The 13,439-nt window shown below is 42.9% G+C and overlaps 1 protein-coding gene across 2 annotated transcripts in view; it reads left to right on the forward strand.

Annotated features, from left to right (window-relative positions):
* The window catches only part of FGD3 (FYVE, RhoGEF and PH domain containing 3), a 94,749-nt gene extending 90,214 nt beyond the window's left edge, over positions 1 to 4,535 (forward strand). For both annotated transcript variants that reach the window (XM_079317509.1, XM_079317510.1), the window contains exon 19: positions 3,130 to 4,535. In XM_079317509.1, the coding sequence (XP_079173635.1) occupies positions 3,130 to 3,354 (225 nt within the window). In that variant the 3' untranslated portion in view covers positions 3,355 to 4,535. The remainder of the gene's footprint in view (positions 1 to 3,129) is intronic.
* The last annotated feature ends 8,904 nt before the right edge of the window (positions 4,536 to 13,439 follow it).

Raw genomic sequence — 13,439 nt, forward strand, 5'->3', positions numbered from 1 at the left:
GTGTTCACAGTTCAAGTCTTGCATAAGGTTTTACACATGAGGATTCCCAGCTTGTTTAGGTTTGGGAATCATACCAGTTGATTTGCCCTCAAATGGAGTCACAGTTAGTACAGCTGTTTGTCGTATTTGTCTCAGTGAAATTATATGAGTTTACTTATAAGCAAAGACCACTTCAAGTGTGAGGAGCAGTAGTTTTGAGATAAATTAGTCTTGTCTTTTCAAGGGCTCCACCTGGACCTATTGGCCTTATAAAATGCACAACTGCTTGCAAAGATCTTACCTGAGTGCAAAATTAAGGCTTCCAGAATAGCTGGAAAAGTCATGGATTTTGGAGAAATATGAAAGATAAAACTAGTATAGCTAGAGCTAGTATATTTATGTATATCAGATCAAACTTGATCCAAGAGAAAATTTTGTTTTATAAAGAAGAAGAATCATCCATTCATCATGTAAATGTGATTTTCTTTTAGAAAATAAGGGCGAAGCTGAGTTTCAAATTGAGCTCAGGGGTTTTGAGAAGTAATTTTTTTTTGCCTGCCTGTTGATCCCATTTATTACAAGCTTTACCTGGCCCTGCACAAAACTCTGCCTGCCCTTTTTTGTTCCTGAAGATCTTCGCATCACATGAGTCTCTCAATGGCTTCTGTAAGGTTGGGGTTAGATCATGAGTTGATAAAGAGTGGAGTTTAGGTAGAAAAAAACAGGGGTTATCTAAGCCCACTCAGAAGTAGGAGAGGGAAAATGCCATTGGTGGGTCACTGTTACCAGAGAGCTTATACTCAGCAAAAAGCTGAGTAGTGCAAGAGGCATGTCTGTATGCAGGGTTGCCTGAAACAGGACAGCCTGTGTGGTGGAACTGAGTTGTATGTTCCCAAATCTTAAACCCTGTGTGTTGCAATGACTATAACAGAGCAATGAACACATGCTGCTGTAATGACCTAGATAAATAATGCATTTGTATTGTGCTGCTGAGAGTCAGGATGAGTGCACAGTGCTTGTGATTGCTGATAGTATTACATATCCACTAGATTTTTATCTATCACTCACTATCAGAGAAAAATTATTGTAATCAGCCCTAAAGTTAAGTTCTTTCAGCACTGGGTATTTTGGTTTGATGAAATACCAATATTGTGCAGTTGTACTATGTTGCATGCAGAAATATTTTTAAAAAAGACAGTCCAACCAACCAAATCAGTAGGCTCTTAAAACTAAAACATGAATTGCATCTCTCTTGTAAGGCCTGTAAATCCTACTACATGCTCAGTATAGGGCTGGAATTCTTCATGGATGCATAGTAGCCCCCAGATTTGCTGGGCTTCAGGTTGGAGGGAAGAGCTCAGCAGCAATACATGGCAACCACAGATGCTGCTGATCCCAAAGAGAAGCCTGAATTGAGGGTGGGGTATTCCTCAAGGCCAAGTGCTTCACCTTTACCTGTCAGCAATACAGCTTTTCAGAGATAATATAAATGCCTTCCTTTTGGATCAGGCAGGTACAGACAAAGTGCCAAAGGCAGCATATTAAGGGAGGATGCAAGACCAAAGGCAGACTGCTTAATTTGCCTGTGTCTGCACATGTTGGGTAGGTGCAACACATACAACTCAAACATCAGTTTGCTCTTATGGTGCACTTTGTGGCTACAAACAATATCATTTGTCATTGTCGTGGGAAACCTACAATTTTCCATTTGACAAGTCTAAATGTCTACTCTTCCAAACCAAGACCAGTGAAACAGGCATGGTTGAGCTTGCATGTGCTCTTGTGCATTTGTGTTCATCAGTCCCATGTTTGCTTGCTTGAGCAGTGCCACGTGTGCAGGAGCTGTTCTGTACATGCCAATTCTTCTGCATGGGCAAGACCTTCCTGTTTATAAGGATGAGGCTGTGGTGTCAGGGAGTAGAAACTGTGCTGCATTTAGGACAGCTAGTTGCACTCAAATGGGAACTGAGTTTAGCTTTAGTGTTTGGCGTAAAGCTGCCTTAAATCTCATTGAATAGTGCTTGGTCTTCAAGCATTTGGACTCTGGCATTTTCGCATGACAATAACAAGCAATAGATTAATACATCAAGAAGCCTCTATTGATTTAATAAACTGTGATACATCTTCGACTGTGTATTTCTTGCCCATTTAGTTAATGTATGTGTTTGCATTGATGTGAGCAGTTTTGATACAAGAATTACTTTAGACAAAGTGTTAGAAAAGCAGGCATATTTTTGGCCATTGTTTTCAGAGTTTTGGTCCTCTTCCAGATTTGCCAAGTCATCTGCCTTTGGTGTGGGGTGACAAAAGAATGACTTTTGACACTTCTCTGTGGGGTGCTTCATTAGCTTTAGTAGGGGGCTGCAACACAAGCAGCTGCTACAGAAGGTGACAGCTTTGTACAGATGCTTTGATGCCTTTGTGATTCAGACTTCAGTTTGGGGACTCATCTTTAGAAACACTTCACTGGGAGCAGTTGAAGAGGTTGCTTGGCCATGGCACACCCTGCCTTGCTAAAATATGTCTTTCTTGAGAGCTTAGGAGAGCAGGTGGTTGATGCTCAAGATGTGACAGTTAGAGAGCTGTATTGCTCCGTAGATGTGGCTTTTAAAGGATGGTCAAGAATTTGAGCATTGGCTTCCTTGAGAACTCTCAAAGGCATCATAAATGAAAATCAAAAACTGTCTTTTCTTTCAAAGACATCTCTCTTGCCCTTTAGTTGCCTTGGTGTCTCTCAGGGTCTAGCTTTGCTTATTTGCTTCCTTTTAACCAATCCTACAAAATATCCCATGATGTTAAAAAAGGACAGCATCAATCTCAGCTGGATCCCATTGCCTGTATCTAATGCAGAGGAAATTTTGTCAATGACACATGCATAAGTTACATGAAATTGTATGAAAATCCGTGGCTATATTTACTGTGAAAGGGAGTCAGTGAAGTAAGAGTAAAGCATCAGTAAGGCATTGCTTTTTACTGGTTTAAGCTGAGCAGTGGGTACTGCCTCGTCCCCGCTTCCTGCGCTGCAGAGCCTGGGACTGCGTCCGTGTGCTTCCCGCAGTGTGTGCCTGCCGGCTCCATGCAGTGTGCCCGCCCCTCCCACCTCAAACTGCATTTTCTCCTCAATTCTTACACTTGTTCTCTCTCCTTTAGGATGGACGAAGCCCACGTCCTATCCCCCTGCCTGGCTACGAAGTCAGTTTACCAGGTTCTGGTGAGAAGTTTGACGTGAAGCATGTTTTTAAGCTTTGCCAGTCCCATCAAACTCTCTATTTCAGTGCAGAAGATGAGGAGCTGCAGGTGAAATGGATGGAAGTTCTCACCAAAGTTGCCAAAGGGGAGACTGAGGATACAGCTGAAGGGCTCAGCAACCCATAAAGCAAGATTCATTTAGTTTCTCTCCTACATGCTATAAATTATCACTTGAATTTGGTATCCATGGCACTTTGGAATCTGTATGGCTTCATATTTTCGTGTCTGCATAGGAAGTTCAGTGGTTTCTTACCTTTTATTGTACATTTTTCACGTGCAGTAGTTACCTGCCTTATATTATGTTAAATGAAAAAGTAGTTATAGTTTGTGGTGGTGTCAATGCTGGTTTTAAAACAAAAGACAAGGAGTAAAACATTAATTTTAACAAAGATAATGGAAAACCATCTGTCTTTTGTTTTCCGAAATGTATATTTTTCAGTCCTTTTGATTGCTGTTGAGTGCAGGATGTGTATAGTCTGTGATTAGTTCTATAAATGCTGCCTTTTAAGTTAAGTGTTGTAAAGGCTTGTGCTGGCCACTGACATTCCATTCTCTGCCTCACCCTCCTGCTAAGGTCTTTGTGATGTGTGAGCAGTGTACTGAGTATTTTCCCATTGCTAAAACTATGTCTCTGCTATTTTGAGATGACCTGTTCAAATGACAAATACTGTAGAAAGGACTTCTAAAAATGACTGCAAATGCAGCAGAATAGAACATTAAGAAGCCTCATTGATTTTAAGCATTTATTATACAGATTGCTTTCTTCTGGAATCAATATCTTCCTTCCTTATATTGGAACCCATTTTGATGTAAGTGAACAAACATTTTATACTGCAAACTGGGTTATGATCAATAAACAAGAACATTTTTAGTATACACCATACAAAAAGGTGACTTTTTTGTTGTATTGGTTAATTTAAGTCGCCTAGATTTTATTTATATATTTTGTAAATAATGTTTCATAAGCATTTTAAGAATTTTTAAAATACCTTAGCTAATTAACAGGATTTAGTGCATAGTTAAGAGATATTTGTATGAACTGAATTTGTAATTTAATTTTCCTGTTCACTTGTTTTTTGTCCTATTTTCAAACATAAATGCTTATCTATTTAAATAAAAATTACTTCAGTTAACTCCTGAGCCAGATTTCCAAGGCACAGCAAAGTTTAGGTCAGCATTTAATATAGGTTAAAAAAATATGTAAAAGTCCAAAACAAACAAACAAATAAAGGCATGTCTGTTCCTAGTGGTAGTAAGCATGTAGTATCAACCAAAATGAAATAAAATCTGTCACAGTACTTTTTAAATGGTTTGGTTTAACTTTTGTTTCCTCCTTAGCCTTCTACATTTGCTGTACTGATACTGATACTGAGGAAGAAATGCTCCATACAGACAGAGTTTTTTAGGATTGTTGAAAATTAATTATCTGAATTAGTGATTTTTTTGGACCTACAGAAAAGGACTTATCCTTCTTTGGGGTTTGGTTTATTTTATACATTGGTGAATAAATCATATATCTGAAGTCCATGATGATAAAAATTAGAGGCCATGTATTTGATTATCTGCTGAAAATTTTTCTTGAGACTTGCATCTTTCCTCTCCTCTCTACTCAACCTCTCCCAGCAGTCTACACAGAAAGGAATTCTTGAAGGCTAGCTTTTACCATGAAAAGGAATTCTTTCCAGTATGTGGTTATTTCTTCTCCCAAGCTTCCTTGAAAATATAATGATAGTACTTGATAAGTAGAGTACTTGCCTTGAAAATTTATTCATTTAATAACATTTCTGGTTTGGAGGTGGAGTTTTTGTTTGGTTTTATTTGTGTTAACATTCTCTCATTTTATGATTCTAAGCAAATCAAGGGAAATGTGCTTAGTGAACACATTAACAAACCAACATGCAGTAATGCAGGAGCAGAGCAGCCACAGGCTACAGAACTCTGTTGCAGGAGAGTCTCTCTTGATCTGTATTGACTGACCAGCACAAGGTCCCAGAATACAGTGCTGCTGTGAAATTACAATCAAATTCTCTGAGAAATCACTATATGTCTCTGAAGGTTTGTCCTAAGTTTACAGCAGGATCTAATCTTGTCCAGATCAAAGGCTGGAGGGTTAGGTCTTTTGTTTCATTCTCCTTCCTCATCTGCTCTCCTTTGGAAGGAAGTGGAAATTCCCAAAGCTGAAGAAATAGGCATTGCTGACCCTATTTCTCATAAAATCTGTAAGCTTTTGACTTTCCTTTGCCATAAAAGCTGTTCTTCTGAGCTCAGCCTGCTTCTGTGCAGAGGGTTAGCACAGGGATTAAGCATCCCAAAAATCCTACTTATGTCTTCGTATTAGTGCATAAGTAAGATTTTAGCCACTAATAGCCCTTTTCCAGCTCTGCACAGAACTGTATTATATATGCTGGCCATGGTAAGACCAGAGAAAAAAATGTAGATATGGCAGTAGCAGTTAAGTTTAACCAGGGGACTGAATTTTGATGAAGTGGGGATTAAAAGTGCAATACCCACAGCTGCAGGGTCCTGACATCAGCACATTTCAGAAAAGATGCCAAAATCTCACAATAAGCCAAGAACCTTCTCTGTGCATGAGGAATGTGGCCTGTGGAGCTGTGCTAACAAATCCTCTCCACTTTGGTGTTTGCAACCATGAAGTAAAACATACCAGGTCTTTGTGACTCTGCCTGTCAGGTCAAGGCACCAGACCCTGCCTGCCTCATAGCCAGCTCCTGCTCTGAGCATGGCTGGTGCAGAATTAAAACAAGCTGTGGTGCTCTGGGCTCTCAGGCACTGCAGGATCCCCAAATTCTGCTGTGTTTGGGAGCTAAACCTCACAAATCTGTGAGAGCTTGCTTGGTCCTTCCTGTCAACAGCTGAATAAACCTTTTATTTGCTTCTCCAGGAGCTGCTGTCTCTCTCCAAGATGCCCATCATCTCTTGCCTGAATTAAACTGATGTGTGTAATTTTAAATTTTTTTTTCTGTAAACTGACAATCACAGATTAAGGGTTTGAGCAACCCTGGATTTGTTTCAGGAAGATTTCATTAACAAATCAATTAGTATTTAATCTCATTCCCACACATTTTTCATTATGAGTGCTTACTTATTAATTTTCCTGTTATGTTAAAATGTGGTGTTATGCCCTCAGAAGGAAGAGCTGGCAAAGACAAGGGAAAAAGGCAGTGACAGAGCAGACAGATGAGGCCAGTCTCCCAATTATTTATTTCCTACCTAGAGGTGGGATGCATGTTGGTGGGTGGCTGATTTTGCAGGTGGTGAGCAAGTGTGGTGATCAGGATAAGGAACAACACAGAACTGCGACTCAGAGAGACACAGCATTACAGAAATTGTCTGGATGCATTTGATCAACCTACATCTTCTCCACCTGCATTTGAGCCTTTGGTACTGTACAAGCAATACCTGAGTTCTACCGCTGTGATCTTTGGAGTTTGGACAAGACTCACTGTCAACACCAAGACTACAGGAAAACAAACCAGTCAGTGAAGAGGTTTTATTTGAAATCAATGTCTCCACTCAAAATTATTAAGAGGAAATGTAAAATCATCAGGGCAGAAGTTTTGTTTTTGCTAAATGATATGTGACCTTTTACTACCGCTGGCCTCAAATTGCTCATGGGTATCTAAAGGATCAGGGATATTGTGTCCAGGGTCCATCAGGGGCAAAGTTGGCATTGCCAAATCTGCTGAGAAACAGGAAAACTCTGGAATGGATGGTCCTTACCTGATGTGTCTGCTGCGAACCATCAGCACCAGGGAATTTGGGCCAGGTTTTCACAGAGGCAAATGGGACTGATCCATTCAGATGGACTCTTCATTATTCACCTTAATCTCTTCTCAAAAGGCTAGATTTCAGTGTGCTGATTTGGTTTACTCATTCTCCAGCCTCTGTGTTGGTTATGATGGGTTACACAGGGTTCGTTGACTGAGGGTTTAGGAGAACTAGTGCCACCATATCAATGCCTTGTTGTGATCAAATGAGGGTTTTTGCTAAATCACAGAATCACAGTATCATTTGGATTGGAAGGGACCTTAAGATCATCTTGTTCCACCCCCTGCCATGGGCAGGGACACTTTCCACTATTCCAGGGTATTCCAAGCCCTGTCCAACCTGGCCTTGGACTCTTCAGGGATGGTGCAGCCACCCTGTGCCAGGGCCTCACCACCCTCGCAGGGAAGAATTAATTTATATTTTAAATCTGAACCCCATGAGTCCCCACAAAATTCAAGAGCACACAAGAGCAGAATCATGTGTATATGTAAAACTGCTTCTAAAGATGGTGCAGGGGAGGCAATGTGAATCTCAAATCTATTCTTCTGTTCTCATGGAATTCCTTGTCACTGACGGTTGCTCACAGTTTCTTCAGAGAGAAAGATGACAAAGCTGTGAGTTTCTTGTTTGATGCTGGAGCTGCTCAGAGAGATAAAATACAGTAGAGCAGTAAAAATGATGAATATGTTTTTATGTCCATTATAAGCATCTTTTAGAGAAGGAGCAAAGTAATCACTGTGCTGGAGCACATTGGGACTGTGTGTATGCTCATCTCCCTTCTCCAGGAGTGATGTGGAGGATGCTGGTGGATTTGGGAGGTGAGCAACTGTACCTGCCCAGAGCACACAGCATAGCTGGGTGAGGAACCTATCTCCAGCCATGGCCAAAGCAGATGTGAAGAAACATGTATGGATGTGTGACTGCCAGCTGCCTGATGCTCAAAGACAGAGATGAGCTAGAGATGGTACCTGGCTTTTAATAGCCCCTTAGAGGATTTTTGACCTAGAACTTAACTGATGATTTTTTTCACTGTAATTTTTTTTTATTAATATCCATAATATCCTCTGTCAAAGAATTCTGTAGCTAAACCCCACCTTGGTAGAAAGTTTCTTACATTTTTTTTAAGCTGTAGTGCTGGCACCTTCCAGGTCTGGCCTGAGGAGCTCCCCTGTAACCTTCCTCAGGACCCTGAGGTTATACAGAAGTCTCCTGGGTCTTCCCAGTGTCTCTTTTTGTACTAAAGAGTCTGGACTGTTTATTTGTTCCTTGCTGGATAGCTCTGATCGCATTTGCTTCCTCTCCTTGAATCTCCTTTCTTTGACAACACAGGATATGAGGTGGGTCAAGGGCAGATGCTGGTGCAGGGAATTAATTTTTTTTCACATTTCTGTCTCAGACTGTTTATGTCTGGGGCAAAGAATATTTGAATATTCAGCATCTCTTCAGCATCTTGTGTCATTTTGACTGTCTTGAACAGTAGTGATGTGTGAGGATTTTGCTGGTGGGCAGTATTTCCCTTATTAAGCTGAAAAAACAGCTGAAAGAAAGTAAACCAGTAAACCAGCTGGAAGAAGAAATATTAACCAATATCAGCTTAGTCTGGTTTGAAGTTGGTGCTAGACATGTACATGCATATCCTTCAATCACTGCTCTTTGCTAAATGAGAAAATTGACAATGTTACAGAGCATCTGTGCAATTATATTTGTACCACTTAGAGACTGTGAAAAATTCATTATGTGAATGGAAAAGTGCAAAAGGTAAAAATAAAAATGGCTTAATAAAATTGCAACAGTCAGTTTAAAACTGCACAGGGGCAATGCGGAACTGTGAAAAGCACTGAGCGTACACCATGAAATAAAATAAATCTTTATTTGCTAGAACAGACACCGGGCAGCTCCTTGGCTGGTATAAATAGATGGATTTAGTTACAACTGTCTGTTGAATTAGCTGAGGATCTGACCATACAGCTTTGTTTGATCTTTAAGCATTTCTGCTTCCTGCCAAGCCTTAGATAATCAGCGATTTACTGTCCCTAGATGCACAGGAGACTGGAGCAGGATGTCCACTTCACATAAAGTCATACGAAGACAAGAGCTCTGTGGGTTTTCATTTGTCTTGGCTTGAAAATAGTTAATGTTTTCCCTTTACAGTGAATTTCCCCTCATTTCTCCTAGCACAGAGAAAACCTGACACTATGTTATTATCCCAATAGCTGCTAATTTTTTTACCTGAGAGATCAGTTTTGTGTCAAGTTTGTGGCACATTAGCAATTCTTCCCTGATTTCTGAACTATGCAGTAGGCTTAGGATAATAATGCATCTGTGTAAGTCTGTAATGAAGTCTTCAATCCAAGAACAGCACACTAACGCTTTACAATGCACCTTAGAGATTGCTTCCTGTTGCTGTTTTGAAGGGATAAAAGCAAATCCAATATGCATCTCGTGCAAGGGTCTAAAGCAGACGCTGGTGTCACATGGGCTCAATCCTCTTCTGAGTTATGCATATCAAATCCCTAGGATTTGGTTTTGACCTGGGGGCTTGGCACGTGTGCCAGCTTCATCACACAAACCTTATCCCGGTGCTTTGGTTCTGGACAGGTTGCAGCAGGCTCCACCGAGTGAAAGGTGTTTCTCTGAAATGAGAGAAGTTTACTTCATATTCACAAGGGCATAGAGTGATAGGACAAAGGGAAACAACTGTAAGCTAAAGGAGGGGAGTGTTTGACTGGATATTAGGAATAAATTCTTTACTAGAAGGGTGGGGAGGCCCTGGCATAGGCTGCCCAGAGGAACTGTGTCCCTGGGAGTGTCCAAGGCCAAGTTGGATGGGTCTTGGAGCAACCTGGGATAGTGGAAGGGGGTAGAACTGGATGGATTTTTAGGTCTCTTAACCGTTCTGTTTCTACATTTACTTGAGGCTTATAAAATATAGAGCTCATCTCTGGTAGAGAATGACCAGATACAGAATTAATATCCTGACATTTGTAAAAAGTAGACATTAGAAGAAGGAAATTAATAAATGAATTTGCAAGGCCATGTCTGCTTAACTGGAATCGTGCTGATTAGCTCCAAACAATGCTGGAGGAGATAGGCTGCATGCGTGTTCACAGCAACATTTTATCTTCGATTGAAGACATAAATGGTTGTTCTCAGAGTGTTTGTTTTTCCAAGCTACTGACAAACAGAATATATACATGCCACTTGGCCTATCACACTGTATTTATTCATTTCTATAAAAGAAAGAACAAAAATGTTCCCTTTTCAAATTAGCTTAGTATTTTCAGGCTCCAATGGGTTATATATAGCTGTGCTCTGCTCTGTTTTTCTATACTGTGGCATTGGACTGCACTTAATAGTAATACAAGAAAATAGTTCCTGAGCTGTGGCCCTAAGCTAAATCCACCACCTCCCTAACACCTACTAGAAAAAAGGAAAACACACTGGAGTTTGCAGCAAGCAAGCAGGTCACTTGTTATCAGCCACAAGCCACCTTTGCACGAGCACAGTGGAGCTCTGATAGCCCAGGGAGCCACTGGAGGAGCCAAAATGGAGCTGGGCTTGGGCATACAGCGTGTCCGTGGCAGAAAGGACTCTTTAGGTTCCTGCATGCATTATTCCTTATTACAGGACCAGGTTGATTTCTTCCTCACTGAGGAGTTCCCAGCATTACTCCCCCCTGCTCAAAGAAGCAATTCTTTATTCCCACATCTATCACAGAATCACAGAATGGATTGGATCGGCAGCAACCTTGAATTAAAGCCCATCTCATTCCACTCCCTGCCTTGAGTGCTATGTCCATTTCTGGGCCCCTCGATTTAGGAAGGATGTCAAGATGCTGGAGCGTGTCCAGAAGGGCAACTAGCCTGGTGAAGGATCTGGAACACAAGTCCTGTGAGGAGCAGTTGAAGGAGCTGGGGTTGTTTACCCTGGAGGAGGTTCAGGGGAGACCTCATCACCCTCTACAACTCCCTGACAGGAGGGTGAAGCCAGGTGGGGATCAGTCTCCCAAGCAATCAACAAGAGGACAAGAGGACACGTGCCTTAAGCTGCACCAGGGGAAGTTTAGGCTTAACATAGGGAAAAGATTATTCACAGAAAGAGTGGTTTGGCATTGGAATGGGCCACACCCAGGAAGGTGGTGGAGTCACTGTCTCTGGAGATGTTTAAGAAAAGACTGGACGTGCCACTCAGTGCCATGGTGTGGTTGACAAGGTGGTGTTAGGTCATAGGTTGGACTCGGTCATCTCAAAGGTCTTTCCAGCCTAGGTAATTCTGTGATTCTGTGAGTGCAACCTATAGCTGGCAGAGGAGGAAAAGTCAGGGGGCAGAATGAAACCACCTCCCTGGGGCAGCAGCACACCACTGATACAGCAACCTGGAAGATAGGAACAGCTCTGACAAGCCAACAGATAATTTCATGTCACTTCTAAGGGTCACGTTTTTCTTTCAGGGATATAATCACTGAGTTTTTAGCTGTCACACCTGTGCACATGTGATCTGATAAGCAGAAGCTGAGGCTGAGAGCTACTATTCTCCTTTTAAAGAGTTACAGAACAAGCAACAGGGTCTGCCGAGGCTCTGAGCAGTGTAGGTAAACCCAAGAATCACTGCCTGGGGCTGAGGGGCTGATGCTCAGCTGAGCCAGCCTCAGCTCCTGAGGCTCAGGGAGGAAGGGGGTGGCAGCAGGGTCAGCCATGAGAGTAGAAAGGGGGTCAGCTTGCTGCTGCTGGGGGGCTGGAAAGCTGCCATCACTGGGCTGGGACCTGGGAACATGTCCCTGCTTGTGGCCAGGTAAGCCCTGCAGCCGCCCAGGCAGCTTTGCTGGGGACTGTCACTTCAGCAGTCTTGTGCCCTTGGCATGCCTGGAGCCAGCTCTAATAAGGATTAAAAGAAAGGCAATGCCTTAGGGCAGCTTAGTGAAATCCAACAGTTAAACAATCCCTAAGCAAAAGCAGCAAGTGTCTGGCTGGGGCTGCATGGCTTCCCCTGATGCTGAAGGTGAAACCAGGGGCCTTAAAAATTATGAAAGCACTCACCTGCAGCCTGGGAGGTGAGTGATGTTCTAGGGGGTCACACCACAGGGCTGCCTGTGGTGTTCCAGGACATGTGGAGCAAAATCACTGTTGTTGGGTTATACGTTCCCTTACAAACCAAATCTGAATGCTACCATGAGGTGAGTGGAATTCAGGTGCTGCTGCTTAATTTGCTTCTGTGAGTGCCTGCAATGAAAGATTTGACTTGCAACACACTTGTGTTCAACTTGAATTGTGTAACAGCAGCTGCAGGGGTAGTGGTTTACAGAAAAAACTACTTCTCTATCTTTGGTATTCCTCTGGTTTCAGTGGATTTGACTGAAGGAACTCTAGTTCCTTGTTGACTTTAATTAGATTGATTAATATTTGGCATTACCAGAAATACAAAACTAATTAATAAGCTTCAGCTTTTTCAAAAATGCTGGAGTGTTGCTATAATGTGACCAAGCATTGCTTTTTGAATGTGGTTTAGTTGTAGAGATGGTAATAGCAGTCCCTTGTATCTGCAATATTCCTAAGGCCTCCCTGCCATATAAGCTCACAGGAAAGAGTGCTGTGGCCAGCAGCACACTGAGCTGTGTCATCGTTACATGTGGGCATGATCCTGACCCATTTGATGTTTCAAGAGAACGCCTTTAATGATCTGTACCATATGTTCACAGAAAACAAGAAGAGGAATAACTGGCTTTTTTTGATCCACTGCCAGTGTCAGCAAATCAAGGATCTGAACAAACACTGCTGAGACCCAGCCTCACTGTGGTAATGCTGCCAGGGCAGTAAATGGCAGGGGGTGACATTGCCAGGATACGAAAGGCACAAAATGACACACTGCCTGTGTGCAAGGCACCTGGGTTTCACCAAATGGCCTGTGCACGTCGGTGTGTGCCACCCAGCTCCGGAGAGAATGATGGATCTGGGAACCATCCAGTGGGTTTAGCTGCAGATCCCAGTGAAAACAAACACAACTTTGTATGTATGCGAGGGATTCTGCTCCTGGAGTATAACCGTATGAAGAGCAGTAGCTTGTGACTGGAAGACCAGACCCATGAGAACCAGACGGGGGTAACTGAGGCTCTGCTGGCCGTGAGCATCAGCCTGGCTGCATCGGGGACTGACGGCAGGCAGCAAAGGAGGACAGACAGCGGTCGGGTGGCAGGCATGCAGCGGGCAGAGGAGGCAGGGCAGGCAGCGAGGGACGGGCAGCGGAGAACAAGGTAGAAGGGGCAGGCAGTGAGGGACAGTGGGGCCGCGGGCGCTGACCCATCCCGCTCATGGGACGCGGCGCGGGCCGGGGAAGGGCCGGCCCCGGCCGAAGCCAGGGGCTGTCAGGACACGGCTCTATCCCGTGCCCCGAAGCTCCAACAGCGGCCCCGCCGTGCCGGCCCCGAG

The sequence above is a fragment of the Erithacus rubecula genome (assembly GCF_903797595.1).
Source record: "Erithacus rubecula genome assembly, chromosome: 13".
NCBI classification, from domain to species: domain Eukaryota; kingdom Metazoa; phylum Chordata; class Aves; order Passeriformes; family Muscicapidae; genus Erithacus; species Erithacus rubecula.